Source organism: Tigriopus californicus, chromosome 11 (assembly GCF_007210705.1).
Source record: "Tigriopus californicus strain San Diego chromosome 11, Tcal_SD_v2.1, whole genome shotgun sequence".
Classification (NCBI taxonomy): domain Eukaryota; kingdom Metazoa; phylum Arthropoda; class Copepoda; order Harpacticoida; family Harpacticidae; genus Tigriopus; species Tigriopus californicus.
The window spans coordinates 9,979,356-9,994,810 of record NC_081450.1 but is presented as its reverse complement, the minus strand read 5'-3'; the positions used below and the strand labels follow the sequence as shown (position 1 = coordinate 9,994,810).

General features: G+C 43.7%; 5 protein-coding genes across 6 annotated transcripts; 3 read left to right on the top strand and 2 right to left on the bottom strand.

The window, feature by feature from the left end:
- Positions 1-1,208: 1,208 nt before the first annotated feature.
- Positions 1,209-3,344, top strand: LOC131890354 (facilitated trehalose transporter Tret1-2 homolog). Of its 2 annotated transcripts, XM_059239689.1 has the most exons (8): positions 1,209-1,345; positions 1,433-1,571; positions 1,634-1,842; positions 1,913-2,123; positions 2,203-2,326; positions 2,395-2,581; positions 2,642-2,942; positions 3,002-3,344. In XM_059239689.1, exons 1-8 carry the CDS (start codon positions 1,298-1,300, stop codon positions 3,313-3,315), a joined length of 1,533 nt encoding a protein of 510 aa, XP_059095672.1. In that variant the 5' UTR covers positions 1,209-1,297; the 3' UTR covers positions 3,316-3,344. The 2 variants fall into 2 exon arrangements, with proteins under 2 accessions (XP_059095672.1, XP_059095673.1); XM_059239690.1 differs by lacking the exon at positions 1,209-1,345 and having other exon boundaries at positions 1,638-1,842.
- Positions 3,345-3,988: 644 nt separating this feature from the next.
- LOC131890357 (uncharacterized) lies at positions 3,989-5,675 on the top strand. The gene is made up of 2 exons (XM_059239693.1): positions 3,989-4,435; positions 4,502-5,675. The coding sequence occupies exons 1-2, from the start codon at positions 4,128-4,130 to the stop codon at positions 5,127-5,129; spliced, it is 936 nt and encodes a 311-aa protein (XP_059095676.1). The 5' UTR covers positions 3,989-4,127; the 3' UTR covers positions 5,130-5,675.
- Positions 5,676-6,029: 354 nt separating this feature from the next.
- LOC131890358 (elongation of very long chain fatty acids protein AAEL008004-like) lies at positions 6,030-7,577 on the top strand. Its single transcript, XM_059239694.1, has one exon. The coding sequence runs from the start codon at positions 6,352-6,354 to the stop codon at positions 7,171-7,173; it is 822 nt and encodes a 273-aa protein (XP_059095677.1). The 5' UTR covers positions 6,030-6,351; the 3' UTR covers positions 7,174-7,577.
- LOC131890360 (uncharacterized) lies at positions 7,568-10,062 on the bottom strand. Its single transcript, XM_059239695.1, has 4 exons — positions 9,923-10,062; positions 8,867-9,174; positions 8,309-8,520; positions 7,568-8,097 (listed from the first exon to the last, which is right to left on the bottom strand). Exons 2-4 carry the CDS (start codon positions 9,164-9,166, stop codon positions 7,887-7,889), a joined length of 723 nt encoding a protein of 240 aa, XP_059095678.1. The 5' UTR covers positions 9,167-9,174; positions 9,923-10,062; the 3' UTR covers positions 7,568-7,886.
- Positions 10,063-13,414: 3,352 nt separating this feature from the next.
- On the bottom strand, positions 13,415-15,437 carry LOC131890356 (uncharacterized). Its single transcript, XM_059239692.1, has 8 exons — positions 15,289-15,437; positions 15,043-15,187; positions 14,748-14,890; positions 14,426-14,679; positions 14,241-14,331; positions 13,942-14,174; positions 13,731-13,866; positions 13,415-13,670 (listed from the first exon to the last, which is right to left on the bottom strand). The coding sequence occupies exons 1-8, from the start codon at positions 15,347-15,349 to the stop codon at positions 13,483-13,485; spliced, it is 1,251 nt and encodes a 416-aa protein (XP_059095675.1). The 5' UTR covers positions 15,350-15,437; the 3' UTR covers positions 13,415-13,482.
- Between the last annotated feature and the right edge of the window lie 18 nt (positions 15,438-15,455).

Below are 15,455 nucleotides of genomic sequence, written 5' to 3'. Positions count from 1 at the left end.
ACCAGTTTGCATTTCAGCAACCACGACTGGAAGCGTCTCTCTCTCTCTCTCTTTCTCTCTCTCACTCTCCCGGCAGCTAAACCTTTCAACCAAAACCTGATCAGTCGTACATGAATCACTCTTGAAACACCAGTTACTCACAAAATACACCAAAGATGGGCCCAAACATGTGTACGTTAGTTTTGTTAATCTCTCTGGGCTTCGTTTGTTGCTCTTCCGCCGTTGACACGAGTTGCTTTCAGACTCCTGATTTGATCGCTGCCAAACATAAACTTTGCCCCGGTAAGTGGTTCACGAAAAAATATGCTCTACCTTCAGTGACTACTCAGCCATGATATATATAACTCTCACGTTTAGGCAACAAATTTGACATCTATAACATTTCGATTTCAACCTTGTTCAATCGGGCCAATGGACGCCACCCGTTATTCAGAGGTGAAACGGTGGAAGTTTGCATTGCTGGCAAGGCCAATGGAATCTCAGCTCCCGTCAAGTTCCTTCAGAACTCGGTTCATGGAAAGCTCAACATTCTCGTGGACATTTTTTCTCCCTTTTGTGACATCACCTTGGATGGATGTGCCAATCTAACACCGCAATGTCAACCTGAAGTCGCCATCTTGCCAGATCAGGAATTCTGCTTCTGCTCCAAGCTTCAAGTACCCATTGTGGCTCCTAACGTGAGTGTTGATTTATATACAAAGTGAGATATTATTGATCTTAAGAAATAATGCAAATGATGTCTTGCACTTTCAGGTGAATGTGATGACATTTTGGAAGATTTTGGCCGCAGACAGCCTGGCAGAAGTGAACCAATGCGAGACGGAATTCAGTGTGGATCGCCTGTTCCGTAACAAGGGTAAAGAGACTTTGGTGTGCCTGGAAATCCCAACCATGGTCCGAGGATCCCGACCTAAAGGTTTGGATCGCCAGACCATCATCAATAAGGTCCTGGCCCAAAAAGGAACCTCGAACTAATAAACTGCTTCCAATCTCGAACGAGTTTTTAACACACTGTTGACAACGTTTGTTTGATTCGTCGCCTTTGAATAAATAAAGGATCCCATCAAGGGCATTTATTTCAATGAGACAGATAACATGTTTGCTTGGCTAAGCTTCCATCCATCGTTGACTCGATGTTACTTCATATTTGAAGAAGACGGACAAGATAATCTGTTCTTGGTCCACGTGAGCTTGTGCATCATTGAGAAGAATCCTATTGTAGAAGGGATTGAATCTTGCGTGCGAATCAAGTTAAAAATTTGCGCCTATTTTTTTCACTTCAATTGGAGTTCCAACCATGACGGAAGTGGAGGGCATTTCTCAGTACGTCAGTACCTCCAAACAAGTGAGTTTTCGATGGCATCTCCAATGGAAAATTGAAGCAACCTGAAAAACGTCGAAGCAATTACCTCTAAAAATGGCCTTTCAATAGGTGTGGGCCAGTTTCTCGGTGTTTTTCATGAGTTTGTCCGTGGGAGCCAGTAGCGGGTTTTCAGGGGTAGCTTTGCCCCAATTGCAAGATCCACAGCAATCAAACTTCCCACTGACCGATGCTCAAGCATCTTGGTTTGGTAAGGCCAATCATAGAAATAACAAAGTTTGAGACTAGTTTATGTGAAAGCTCCATTTCTAGCCAGTCTGTCCACGTTTGCCATGATTCCCACGTGCGTTTTGGGCGGCGTGATGGGTCACAAATGGGGTCGAAAGCACGCATTGCTCACCATATCGCCAATCTTTTCCATGGGATTCCTTTGTCAAGCGTTTGCACAAGACGTTGTTATGCTGATATTTGGCCGATTTCTAACCGGTTGTGCCTCGGGACTGGCTTGTGGACCAACTGCCGTAAGAGAGTGGACGGAAACGAATAATCTACCTGAATATATATTTTAAGAGGCTTCTCTCTACCGTCAAGGTATATGTGAGTGAAATTGCTACTCCCAAACTGAGGACCACCCTAGGGGCGGGAATTAGTGGATCGTACAACGTGGGCATGGTGCTAATCTTTTCCTTGGGTGCATTCTGTCATTGGCGTGTTTTAGCGGGGGTTTCAGCCTTGTTTCCTTGCTTGGGCTTTCTAGCCATGCTTTTCATTCCGGAATCTCCCGCTTGGTTGCACATTGAAGGTGAGAACCAAGAAACAAGAGCCTTAGACCATGTGGGGAGTGCGGGATAAAACTTTCGAGTCTGACTTTTTTTATATAGGGGATGTTGAGGGCACCAAGAAAGCGCTGAAGTGGTTCATGCCAAAAAATGGGGGCTGTCCTGACGACGAATTTGAACACTTGACTTCGGACATGTTTCTGGAACAAGTTCAAAACAACGAGAAGTGGCAACCTTTCCTGAAGTATGATAGCTATGGGCGGGGCTTTTGAAATATTGTTCCTCCATCTCTAGATCAAGGAGCCATGAAGTTCGGGGTTGGAGGAATCGGTGGTCTCAGCTCCCTTTAGCTCGACGTGAAATTTGGCGACCTTTGCTCGTCGTGATGAGTCTATTCGCCCTCCAACAAGCCAGTGGAATGAGTGCTTTGTCCTACTACGCGGTCAATATTTTCCAAGGGGCAGGATCGAGCATAAATGAGGTATAAAACATATTTTGAAATTTGTTTTGTGTTAAAGTTATGTTGCTTCAAATCACACAGTACGTGGCCACCATCATCTTTGGTCTCACTCGATTGGTCAGCCAAATCCTGGGATCGTTCTTGCTCATTCGTTTCAAACGACTCCATTTATTGACGATTTCCTGTGCCTTTGTTTCGATGGGATTCTGCATTTTGGCCACATCGGCCTACTTGAATAACAAAGCTTTGGGCCAATCCTCGCTTGATGTTGACGGACATTCGGGGGATTTCTCACTTCTTGGCGTTCTTCCATTGATCGGTGTCATGAGTGTGGCTTTGGCTTACCACATTGGATTAGGACCCATTCCGTGGTCTTACACAGGTATCATGTTTTTCACGATAGTTCCCACTCCACCCACGACGCTCAACGATCATTTCTAGCCGAGCTTTTCCCAGTGGATGTCCGATCGTTCATGAGCGGCGTGTGTAATTGCATCGGGAACACGTACATCTTTATTACGGTGAAATCGTTCCCAAGTTTGATTGATGCGCTGAGGTTCCCCAACTTACCCAATGGAGGAGGCCCTGCAGGAGCCTTTTGGCTTTTCTCCGGCATCTCGTTATTGACTATTGTCTATGCAGCACTTTTCTTGCCAGAGACCAAAGGCAAGACTTTCGAAGAGATCAGCCGAGGGTTCCAAAAGACGAATAAGCGGAAAAGACATTCAGAGGCCAGTATTGTACTCAATTTGTAAGCTCAATAAAGGAAGAAAGATTTAGCCAACATGACCATTGAGTTTCTTGTTCTTTTTTTCTACTGGATATTGATTGAGCAAGAATCTTTGTCATTGTCCTCAAAAGCACCGTCTTTTTCTTTCTGTCAAAGGCCCTAAGAACCTGCCATAGCGCATATCTTGTCCTCTACCAACCATCCACGTGCCTTTTGGGGCTGGACTTTGAACAGTTCTCTTTCGATTTCTCAACGACAAACAGTGGATTGCGCACTCTATTTGTGCTTCGCATTGAACCGTTACCGGAAGAGCCTCGATCCCCAACATGGGCCCAAGATTGTCAGTTCTTGGACATGTGTCGACTCCAATCGTGCAGGCCTCACCACGATTTCCGAGGTCAATTGACTTTACCTTGGGCTGGGGAGGACTGGAGGTACAGTACGGGGACAACTACACTGCATTGCTTGAGGATGAGAAAGGAGCCGCTGTCCTCTCAGCTCCTACTTGTCTCTTTCCCTGTGGCCCACCAAGTCTGTGTGTGGAACACAAAGCTGATGGGGACAACAGCTAGGGAGCACTTCTTGCTCGGTACGGAAGTACCACGGGAGAACTCGACAACTCTGCTACTTGTATCTTGCCCTCGGCTAGTTTGTGTGGAAGGAGGGAGGGAGCAAATGAAGAGAGAGACAGAGAGAAAAGAGCACTGCTACTTTTGCGCATAGAGGGCTAGCTTGAGTCACTTATTGCAGTAAAACAGGGATTTTTGGTGGTCCTCACAAATCATCCTTGACTGTTCGCATGACTTGTGATATCTGAGGTCTCGACTTGCTGGCACCATGGGTAAACGGTGCATCGGGTGTTGTGGCGGCAATTCCTTCTGTGGGTGTTGCTGTGGTCCCAGAGGAGCGAGTATCACGTATTCCCTGATTGGGTTGACCCTGGCCATGGCCGTGATCGCTCCACCCACATATGTATACTACACAGATCAAAACTTCGCCAAGCTGTTCCCTTTGTTGAAGATTGCCCGAGAGTTCTTGAGTGAGGTGACCGAACTCAAGTTTGCCCAAAATCCCGAAGTCCCAGGGATGACCCAGGATGGGCAAGATGAAATGGTGGCCGAGCAAACGCCGAGGGAAAAATATAGGTACAAGATAACTTTGATTTGGGTATTCATACTAATCTATTCTGACGGTATCCTTTCTCGTTTCAGACTTGCCATATTCCAACTTTTGGATGACATCCAGGACAAAGCTTTTTACATTTCACTTGTCTCCTTTTCTCTGGGCTGTGTCAACATTCCAGCCAATCTCCTGCTTTTGACCGGGTCGATTGGAAGATTTCCCTGTCTCATGCTTCCTTGGTTAGCCATCACTTTGTTGGAACACCTTCTCCTAGGTGTTCCACTCATTGTGTTCTTTGGGATCATCGCATTGTATTTGGCTGCACAATTGGAGCTGTTTTTGGTGGCCGGCGCCCTCATCGGCTCAATTGTCATGCTCTTTTTGATCTCATTGTCCACCTGGTTCACGGTACATGGATGCTACAGCTCATTCTACAATCTCCAAAATTATACCGCCGTTGTGACCGATCTTGGAGGACCTCTAAGCGGAAGTGACGGCCAACTCACGGAACCTCTCCTTTACAACTCTAGTCAGAGAAATCCTCGGGGCAACATCCCACCGTCTCTGCCCTCGGGACCAGGGTCAGCACCGGGGCCCTCATCCAGTGGGTACAACAACCAATATCCCCAGTATTACCCACCTCATCACCAAAGTCGTCAATTACCCACTGCTCCGCCCGCGTCGCGGGCACTTTACCCTCAACTTCCGACCGCATAATTACTTGGAAACTTTCTTGCCCTGAATCAAAAAAAAACCCAGTTCGAACTTTAGTTTGAGCTTCAGGACTGGTCATAGTTTACTTGCCCTTTTCAAAGACTCGTCAAATGATCAATCTTGAAGCTCAACTGAAGGCTCTACCAAACTGCCTCTAGGCATTTCTACCACTATTTAACAATAGGGAACAAAAACGAGCAACCAAACAAGGATTGCCTCGTTTGAATCAGCTAATCAAAACTGGAACTTCTATCAAACATTCCGCAAACCTTTCTTGCCCAATACCCCACAATGCTCGAATCAAACGTAACCCCCTCCAGGGGGAAAATAAACAACCCATAAACTACCGTATCATGTACTAGGAATCCCCACAATCAATGAGATCGTTTGAATGACAGTACAATCTATAACATGGAACATGACTTGATTGAATGCGGGTCGAATGAAGAAATTTCGCCAAATGTCCTTAAACGAAAGCATTGCGTTCATTCTAGTATCCGAGTAATTCTCTTTGTGACAAACAGAACAATAAACCTAAACTTAACTGTTGATGGATCGGGGACATGCATAAGTTATTACCCTCACTCCTTTCTACCTTTCAATTAGATACGTAAAGTGATTACTTAGTAAGGTATTGTAGAATGTGTCGTCCACGATATTCGCTTTTATAGGAACCATATTTGGTCGTGCCAAATGTCTCCGCCTGAACTTGCAGTACCTTGCAGGGAGAGGGTCTATCCACTTAGTTCATCGTCGGTCGTTTCTGCACCGTGCCCCCTATTCTGGCACCCGAGGAACTGTTCCTCCTTGGCCCAACAGCGGCGCATTCATTCACCAGGGCACAAAAGGAAAGCCTCCCTCCTCTTTCCCTCTTGTTCCTCTCTTGTTCCTTAGCCTACTACCCTTCCTCAGCCAAACAAATGGAGGACGGATTGGAACAAGCCAGCTGCTACCCGAGAAATCGAATCCAGATTGGATCCAAATAGCGTGTTCGCCTAGGAGGCCCCGGCCGACTTGTCCGAAACCGGCATGATGTAGAGCCAAATCCATTCAATACATTTCGCTTGCATTCTTCAAGCAATATATCCTAGGAGTGTCCTGCCACCAATTCTTCCACAGAGTCGCCCTCGTGTTCGTAGTAGCAGTGAGTTATTTGTGTTGAATTTCGCCAGCGAAATTTGAATCGATTTCCAAGGCGTTAGGATCAAGTGATCGAGTGCCAAACATGTCGGTGGTGGATTTGACCCGCACCTACATCCATGACTTATGGGAGCTCAGGGACAAACGAATGGATGGTTATCCACTCATGTCCAGTCCATGGCCTGCCATAGGTCTATGCTTCGGTTACATCTGCATCGTCAAGCTCATTGGTCCGGCCATAATGAAGAACAGGGAACCGTTTCAGCTCAAGACTCCGATGTTGCTCTACAACGGATTCCAGGTGGTTTTCAGTCTATTTGTGGTGTGTCTTGGCATCCAAGCCGGGTGGTTCAACGGATACAGCCTCAGGTGTCAACCTGTGGACTATTCCAATGAGCCCAAACCCGTCCTCATGGCCTTTTCCACATACTTGTACTTCTGCATGAAATTCGTCGAGTTCCTAGACACGATCTTCTTCATTCTCCGGAAAAAGGACTCCCAAGTATCGTTTCTCCACGTGGCCCATCACGCAATTATGGCCGTTTACATGTGGCCCATTGTTCGATTCATGCCTGGAGGCCATGGAAGTTTGGCGGGGCTTTTGAATTCATTCGTGCATATCATCATGTACGGATACTATTTCATGGCGGCTTTGGGTCCCCGGTTCAAGCGGTTCTTGTGGTGGAAGCGTTACTTAACCTGGCTTCAGATGGTCCAATTCTTCGTGATAGCTATTCATAGTGTTCAGTTGTTAGTTGTGGAGGATTGCGGTTATCCATGGGAATACGCATACGTCGTTTTGGCATTGATGGTGTTTTTCTTGACACAATTCGCGAATTTCTATGTCCAATCTTATCTCTCGACCCCACGAGTGAATGGATCGGCCACGATGATCAAGGAAGATTAGACAAGAGACAAAGAGACACAGAAGAAAAGCGAAGAATGCAATTGCAATACGCCACGATCCCCCCCTCCTCCCCCGAGAATCGTTAGTGTGATTTAAATGGCCAACAGGCCTTATTGCTAGGTTTGCTTTGACAATTGCAAGTACAATGATTCATGTTATACTGTACACCGGTACATTATCGTGCCTATCATGGGTCACATAACCAAGAACAACCTTGACTAGGACCAATTCCAATTATTGTACAGTGCGTGTTATTAGGCGTTGATATTTTTGCTCTCTTGGGACGTTTGGCAAAAACCCTAGCACAACTATGCTCGCTTCAATAAACTGCACTCCATAGCGTTGAAATATGGTGAACCAGTGTCAGCTATCTTTGAAATAATAACCCGCTGAATTGCTGTGTTCGCGTCTGTTTCCATGATTTGCAATTATGTATTTCGGAGAGCCTCGACTGGAAAGATAAACCAACAACAAACAAACTGTCTTCAAAAATTGTGATCAGAGCTACACTTTATCTCATGCGCACGGTTTTCTGTACCTAAATCTTGACCGAGACGATGCTGATATCAATTTATATCTGGACCATGTTACAAAGTCTATGAGGTTTAGTACTAAAACATGACAGATCCCTATTTGAAGCCATTTACGTGCCTTCGACGAGCCGTGGAAGCTAACTCAGCCTTCATTAGCGCAATATACCAGAGGAGAATAAATCAAACAAAATAAATAATCACAGAGTCTTCCAGGTCAGCCGGAGTGATCTTGGAACAGTCTTGGAATACCGAATTGGGAGTCCCAGAACCAGTGAAGTCATCACTGGCCTCACGAGGAATGAAGAAGCATTTCTGAGTTGCCCCATCGCTGATGGACAATCCACTCATGACCTCTTTTTCCGTGGAAGAATTGCCGTTGCGTTTTCCAAATCTTGAAGAGAAAGAGGAAGTTGAATTCATTTCATTAGGATGTTCCATCTTTAATTGTGCCCAAGCTCTAGCTGGAAATGTGTACTTTAAAGCTGGTGAACCACCTGCCTTTGAGTGTTTGGGTAGTGAAATGCTTTGGGGGCTCAAATAAGAACGACAAATATTCACTTGAGGACGTGGTAACAAATCCCGCCGAGCAATCCTTTGCTTACCTGATATATCCATCATCCTCGCTTCGCCTATGAATTCCTCTATATTTGGAGCATTCATGAAGATGATCAATCCTTTCTTTCGATGTTTTGAGCACCCGAAGGAAAGCCAAAGTGCAGGGAATGATCGGGATTTTCGAGGCCCTTTTACCGAAGCGAATGTAGCTTTGCTCCGCGGGAGATCGCCGAGAAACCTGAGGGTTCAGTGAACGACCCTGAAAAACAAAATGGGGGTCCAAGCCAATTTGAAATGAAGACACTCTAAACTGCTCGAGAAATAGCTGCATGAGGAAGCAGGGAAATTCTTTGAGACGTACACTGTACGGGATATGCTAAGAGTTGAACATTTCAACACTTCAAAGACTTCAACCTAGCGAACCGCCGAGAAAAGTTTCCAAATGTTCCTATTCCCTCATTTAAAGTCAGGGACCAGTTTCTTTCATCTTTTTTTAAGTAAGATATCAGCTTCATGACGATCTACTGGACGATTTAACTCTTCCCCCAAAAGTGGGAACATGTACGGATGTTCTCTATCCAAAGGGGGAAGTTCCACAAACAAACCTCAGCAAAAGGCAGGTCTTTGGGTTGGTCCATGGATTGGGTCCTCTTTCCAAATCTGATGTAAGCATCCCCATCTGTCTTATACGACCTTCGCCGTCTTGTCTGGGTCGATCCTAGTGGTTGAGGATGGTCAGGCTGGTGGAGGCCAATCCCTCCTGGATTGAGCTCAAGTGCAGCTAAGGACGAGGCCGAATTGGAACTTTCGAGCTCCCGAGGCAACGAGGCCGTCCAAATGAGGGGAGCCAAGGCGAAAAATCCGACCAGAACCACTAATACGTGATCGGTTAAACCAAGTTGCATTGTATGATCTAGAAAGGGGAAGTCAGAAAACGAGATTGATCAGCGATATCAATTCGGCGTAAGAATATGCTTTGAGTATGTATTCTTCTCTTTTGCGAAGCCGAAAATCAGAGAACTAACTTAAGAGAATCTAATGTCCGATGAAAAGATTGGACTTTAACAATCGATCATGTGATCACTGGCTGGCTGTCAGTGTTTCACAAGTTACAAGTAATCTTTGTCGTACTTCTAATCCTTTTGTCTGTTACTCTAACCTTGTTTCTCTTTCTTTTTAAATGCAGCTTATCTAAGCAAAAATTGGTGTCTTTTCCTTTATTTGTTGCTGTAGAAATTTCCTCCTAAAAATAATCATTAACAAAGTAACGTCATTTGGCTGTTGCACCAAAATTAGTTTATTTGTTAATGGGGAATCATTGATTTTGTTTCCTTGGTGATCTTAATAAATCCAACAAAGGTTGACCAATATTCAAATACTAAAAATTGCGAAATATTCTCCTTAGCGACTGTTCAGAAAGAAAAAAAACTACTAATATCTTACGTTCCAGGGTGCAAATTCAAATTTTTTTATCAAGTACGTCACACCATGATTTACAGGGAGTCCCATGCCTTTAAACCAGCAAAAGCCTCCAGAATCGAGAGCAAAAAAAGAAATCATAATATTGTCCAATCACAAAGTCCCAATGTACATGATGGTGTAGAAGTTGCTTACAAATGAATTTGAATCTTTTAAGATTCGCTTTCCATTGTGATACTTACATAAAAAGGGTAAGGGTGGTAGAAGGGGTCTTGGGGAAAGGCAAAAGTCAAGGCTGGGCACTAAGATCCGAACGTGTTCGTTTTTAAGTGGCTCCTTCTAACGAAAATAATGTAATAGCAAATGAGTCCAAAGTGGTCAACTCTTTTATACCACGGGCCCGTGTTGCATGGTCATGAAGGTGTCCACTGGTGAAAACTTTTCACATTATATCCAGGCTAATCCGGTTGTTCAGTTGTTGTCGTCTAGTAGAAATAGTGCTAATCACTTGTGCGATCTCAAAGTTGTTCCAATTAAGCTTGTGACAAGCCGGTTTGTTCCATGGAATCGATTCCCCTCAGTGCCTGGGAAGGAGTAATCTCATGACTGCGAAGTGGACAAAGCCATTGGGGACAAGACATGGAGGAAGAGGCTCCTTTAAGCTCAGGCATGACGAGTACCGAAAATCCGAAAGCGGCACCCTTAATGGTTCATGAGAATTACTTAAGGAACTTGAAGTCTTTGTTTTCAAAATAAATCTTCCCTAGGCCTTGAACACCCACCCAGCAGCTGGTAGACTAGATGGGTTCCTGTAGGTTTCCACGTACAAGAACAAGCATAGCGACGACGTGGGAATTCGTCACTAAGTGGCTCTCACGCTTAAAAGTACCTGAGTCTCTGAAAATCCCTCAAAAACTAGTAAAAACCTATGTCTCATCTCGGGATAATGGTTCCATTTTTATTGCAATGTCTTGGTAGACCTAGGCTATCATGCTTTGTTAATGGGTTGACCAGGAATCAATTTCTTCCTTCATACGAGCTTACATATCATGAATGCTTCTAGTTTGTCTTCACCTACAAGTACGTTAGCGATCAAAGTGAGATCTTCTTTATACGTGTATGTATACGTGCCATGATCACTCATTCTATAGCCTACTTCGCCCCTTTGACATTCCTCTTAACTGGTTCAGCACCCTTAAATGAATGAGTGCTCGGTGACGATTATCGGCGGGCTTTGGACCATGGACCTGATCCGAGATTTTAAGGTACCACTGGAGTAAAAAGCCAACTTTCTCCATCTTACAAGTTCCTCGATGAACCAAGGGTGTTGATTTATCTATGGTGGGCCCCATGATATTAATAATAATAACCTGTATCATATCATTGCTGCTGGAAGTGTTTAGTTCTTCCTTACACGTGCTTTTCTGGGTCTTGATCAAGCATGCATGAGATCATCAGGAGCGTCTCCGAGAAAGAGAGAAGTGGTTTACCCTCAAATCCTCTCGGATCTCGTGCTCAGTGGGCGAAAAAGCTGGATATAAATGACCCCAAAGTGTATCTCCTTCCTAAGGAACATGCTAGCATTGGGATGTGATCTGCATCCTAATTGTCCATCTTCTTGCCTAGAATGGAACAAAACTGTAAAAGGAAATTCGTAATCCATTGTTATTTAATCATACGAGTTGCTAGGATGAAGGAAATAATAGGAGCTCTGCCAACCCAAAAGTTTGTAGGTTTTTTTTTTTTGAAAAGACATTCCAGGTATGTTCATTAAGGACCCTATTGAATATTCAGGCTTGAAAACACCTGACTGGATTAGGATCTCGAACATGATTCAATTACCCCTCACAATGAACCGACCAACTCAACTTTATTCATACCTACATATATCCTACTTTCTTATCAAGATTTTACTTTAAAGTAACGTTTTGAATTCGAATAGCCTATACCTTCTCCTATCTTTCATAATATAATGATTCTGTTTCATTGGATAAATTTTGTATTCTTTATATTCTTCATCAATTTTATCACAATTTTAGAGATTTCCCTATTCATGGCTTTAAAAGAGTCAATTAGCTGAGTGGGTAAGGAACCTCTTTGATCCTCGCGGTTTTATTTTTTTAGGATTTACATCTTTGTACAAGGTCAAAAGATGGCACTCCAAATCGTCATAAATTTAAATGGGCATACCCACCCACCACTTATTGACTGAAATATTTTTGAGGACATTTTTGTGGGCCACTAAGCTAGAATAAATGGCCGCAAGCCCAATGCGTCAATTGTCCACTTGAAAGTAAAATGATCATGGAAAAAGCAATGTGTTTAGGCCCCTTGTTTTCTAAATCAAATAATGAATGATAATTTATGGTTGAAGAGGAATAACATTGGGTGACCATTGATATGAAAACGCTTTGAGAACAGTCTACAGAAACCTTATCAACATTTTATTTCAAGGCAAGTGATGGGCGCACGTAGATGCTGGCAGTTGGAAAGTAAACAGAAATGGAAATTCAAGATTAGCAAACGTGCCAAATGAGATTGGAGGCATTGGTAGCCAACAACTATTTCTACACCTGAATGCATTCAACAAACAAAGTTCGTGAAGATGAGTGGAACCATCAACCTCTAAGGAAATTGAATTGCATTTCAATAGTCAGGGCGGCTTTACACTAGGATGGAAAACCGAGATTGAATCCGGTTTGAGGATTGAACTAGGACTACGTAGTGTTGGGGCGAGTTTTTGGTGTATGAATATTTTTTATTCCACTTAAGTACAGTGAAAGACTTGAGCTCTCTGCTGGACTGAAGTCTTTTGCCGAACTCGCCCCAGCACTACCCCAACTTCAATCCTCAAACCGGATTCAATTTCGGTTTTCCATCCTATTGTATATCCGCCCTGACACTAGGTTGGTCCTATCCTCCCCAAAGTGAAAGCGCCAAAAAAAACTAAAAGAATAATTCATGTACATATTCTTGTATCACCTGCATTTAGAAAAAGAACTCAAAACAATGCGAGAACATTGTCTCGAACCTGCTATTGAAAATAACATCTTATGAAAGTAGCTGTTGGAAGAACACAAGTAACTCATTAGAGTTGATTTAATTTTCATAACTTTGATGGTCAGAGTAGGGAAAAGCTAATTCAAAAATAATGTTAACACTAATAGTTACAACTAGAAGACATGTCAATGGAAACTAATAAGGAAGATACAATATGGGTTTGAAACAACAGGAACAGCTACCAAGCATTGAAGTGCACTTTTTGAACGATTTGTTTTCGCGAATCTCAACATTTATTTTCTCTGAATGTGATTGCAGGTATCCTCAAGTTCTAGGAAATCCGAAAGCCAATCTCAAAGCGGAGCTTTGTCTGGTCATCCGCTTTCAGGGTAGTACACAAGGTGCATTTAATGACCCTTCGGAATTCCATATACTAGTATATACGGGTGGTTAAATCCAATAATAACAGATGGCTTGTATTGTTTGCGTGCCATACCATTTTTGTGCTGATATTGGTTCCAAAGCCTGCTTGAAAGCGGCGAGCATTCTTTTGAATTCAAGTATTAATAGGGCGCGGGTGATTTTTTTCCCCTCCGGCAAGTTTTAACAAAAGGAGGGGGATTTTTAAGCATCTTAGAGGTATGGTAATTTTTGTAAGCATATTGACTGCAAATTTGCGTAGTGGAGTGCAACTGAAGGTCTAGCAAACTGGCATCGTATTGAATCATTTAATCTAAGAATATGACGGGATATATTTCAATACAAACAAACATATTTGTAGAGTAATGTCACCCACGATCAATCAATCATCGGTAGCACCCAGATTAGGAAAACCTCCCTCTGGGATGGTTCTTTCTTGAGTTTTAGGGAATTTGACCTTCTTGGATTTCTTCTTCTTCTTCATGACCAAGACCACAGCCACACCAATCAAGATCACAATGGCCAGACACCCGATCACAATCCCTGCGATAGCTCCGCCACTCAAAACATCTAAAGAAGTAAATGTGCACTTTAATAAACAACATTGCCACAAAGGGAGCGTTCCTTTACTTTTGACATCCGTGAATGTGTAAGTGTAGTTCGAAGAGCCAATGCTGTTCGTCACCATCAAGGTGAAGCTTTGATCCACATCCTCTTGAGTCAGTTCGGCCAGGGTCAATGTGGACAAATATTCGTTCCCTTCACCCTATAAGGAATCAAGCTTCATTTTTTTACGCCGACCAAGAAAAATGTCGAGCCATAGAAATTGCAAAATCCTTACAATTTTGGCGATATAGGCCGTGTATCGCCCGGATGAAAACGAGGGCGAGCCAGAGGAACGGACTGCTGGGGTGTAGTTCCCACCTTGCACAGGTTCCAGAAGATCTGGGGTGAACCAGAGCAATTCTTCGGGATAAGGGTTGGAGATGAACTTGATATTGATGGTCGCTGCTCGTCCAATGATGGCATCTTCCTCTGAAATAAAGGCTCCACCATTGTCGGGCTCCGGTGGGGCTACGAGAAAGAAGCCGTCCTTTAAATGTATGACTCGCCAACTACCGAGTAAATGTGTGACAATACCTGTCACGGTGATGTTGGCCACCACTTGAAGCTCGCCGTCTAATGCGGGATGTTGGATGACACATCGTAGTTGTTTTCCGTCGTGACTGGGCTGGAAGAAATTCGAGGTAAAAGGGATATTTCGCACTTCGTCAGTGTTAGCACTCTTAGCAAAGTGTCAATGTTGTATCAACAAGTGAACTTACTTTGGGGTTGTACGTCAGAATGGATTGAGGGCTGAACAGATCGCCTCCCACTGGATTGTCGTCTTGATAGATATTGCTCTCATTGAATTGCTCCCCATCCATTTCCCAGACAAATATGGGCGGAGGGCGAACATCTTTAACTTGACAGGTGACATTCTCTCTTAAGTCGGAATCGGGGGAGTAGATTGAAAAAGATGGGGATCCATCAACGAACTTCTGAGGGTCGGTGAAAACGGGTGGACTTGCTGGCTTGACTAGGAGGAGAAACATGCACATTTTCGAAAGAATTCATACACATCAGTGACGGTGGATGGTGTGTTACCATTGATAGATATGTAATGTTTGATGGTCTCTGCTCCATTTACGGTTTGCCAAGCCCCTTCGTCAGCCCTGTATGTGTTGGGGATGCGAACCCCACAATCTAATGGGCTACTTCCGTAATATTCAGCCGTCCAATTTGATGGTCTGAGCAAGGGGTTGAAAAGAAAGCAAATCAAAAGAATCAATTTAGTTATTTCAACTAACGTTTAGTGATTTAGTGCCCAAGAATGGATTCATACTGGGATTTTAGATTTCAAAGCTCTTCGCGGAATAGATTAACAGCGAAAGTCACTTACCGATTATCGCCCCCTTGCACGGGTTCCCCACTAACAAGCTCGATAACTTCACCAGGGATAGCCCATTTGCAGGAATCTTCAGGATCTTCTTTTTGATAGGTCAACTCCAAAGGAGATCCTTCATTGATAGTTTGGTTTCTTTCACCTGAGATTGAACAACAAATGCATTTTCGAGTTACAAAAACTGTGGCTCTTTGATCCATATACAAGTATATTCATACATTAGTTCGAGGCAAATTTGCTTACCTTGAACAAATGCTGCCAAGGAAATGACTACTAAAAAGACCTGGTAAATCTCCAACGACATGATGAGATGGGCTCACTTTTTCACTTTGCAATGCTTCCGATCAATGACAGAGCCTTATAAGGTCGAATTTATCAGGACCAAAATAATCTTGGAATTTTATCAGGCG

Bases quoted from the DNA above. Each gene is read 5' to 3' on its own strand.
- LOC131890360 (XM_059239695.1), bottom strand. From the start codon at position 9,166: ATGCAACTTGGTTTAACCGATCACGTATTAGTGGTTCTGGTCGGATTT. The intron at 8,521-8,866 runs GTTTGTTTGTGG...TTTGTTTTTCAG, and splicing joins AAGACCTGCCTTTTGCTGAG to GGTCGTTCACTGAACCCTCA. The intron at 8,098-8,308 runs GTAAGCAAAGGA...TTTCTCTTCAAG, and splicing joins GAGGATGATGGATATATCAG to ATTTGGAAAACGCAACGGCA.
- LOC131890356 (XM_059239692.1), bottom strand. From the start codon at position 15,349: ATGTCGTTGGAGATTTACCAGGTCTTTTTAGTAGTCATTTCCTTGGCA. The intron at 14,680-14,747 runs GTAACACACCAT...TTCTCCTCCTAG, and splicing joins ACATTACATATCTATCAATG to TCAAGCCAGCAAGTCCACCC. The intron at 13,867-13,941 runs GTAAGGATTTTG...GATTCCTTATAG, and splicing joins CGGCCTATATCGCCAAAATT to GGTGAAGGGAACGAATATTT.
- LOC131890358 (XM_059239694.1), top strand. From the start codon at position 6,352: ATGTCGGTGGTGGATTTGACCCGCACCTACATCCATGACTTATGGGAG.
- LOC131890354 (XM_059239689.1), top strand. From the start codon at position 1,298: ATGACGGAAGTGGAGGGCATTTCTCAGTACGTCAGTACCTCCAAACAA. The intron at 1,346-1,432 runs GTGAGTTTTCGA...GCCTTTCAATAG, and splicing joins ACGTCAGTACCTCCAAACAA to GTGTGGGCCAGTTTCTCGGT. The intron at 2,327-2,394 runs GTGGCAACCTTT...CTCCATCTCTAG, and splicing joins CAAGTTCAAAACAACGAGAA to ATCAAGGAGCCATGAAGTTC.
- LOC131890357 (XM_059239693.1), top strand. From the start codon at position 4,128: ATGGGTAAACGGTGCATCGGGTGTTGTGGCGGCAATTCCTTCTGTGGG. The intron at 4,436-4,501 runs GTACAAGATAAC...TTCTCGTTTCAG, and splicing joins ACGCCGAGGGAAAAATATAG to ACTTGCCATATTCCAACTTT.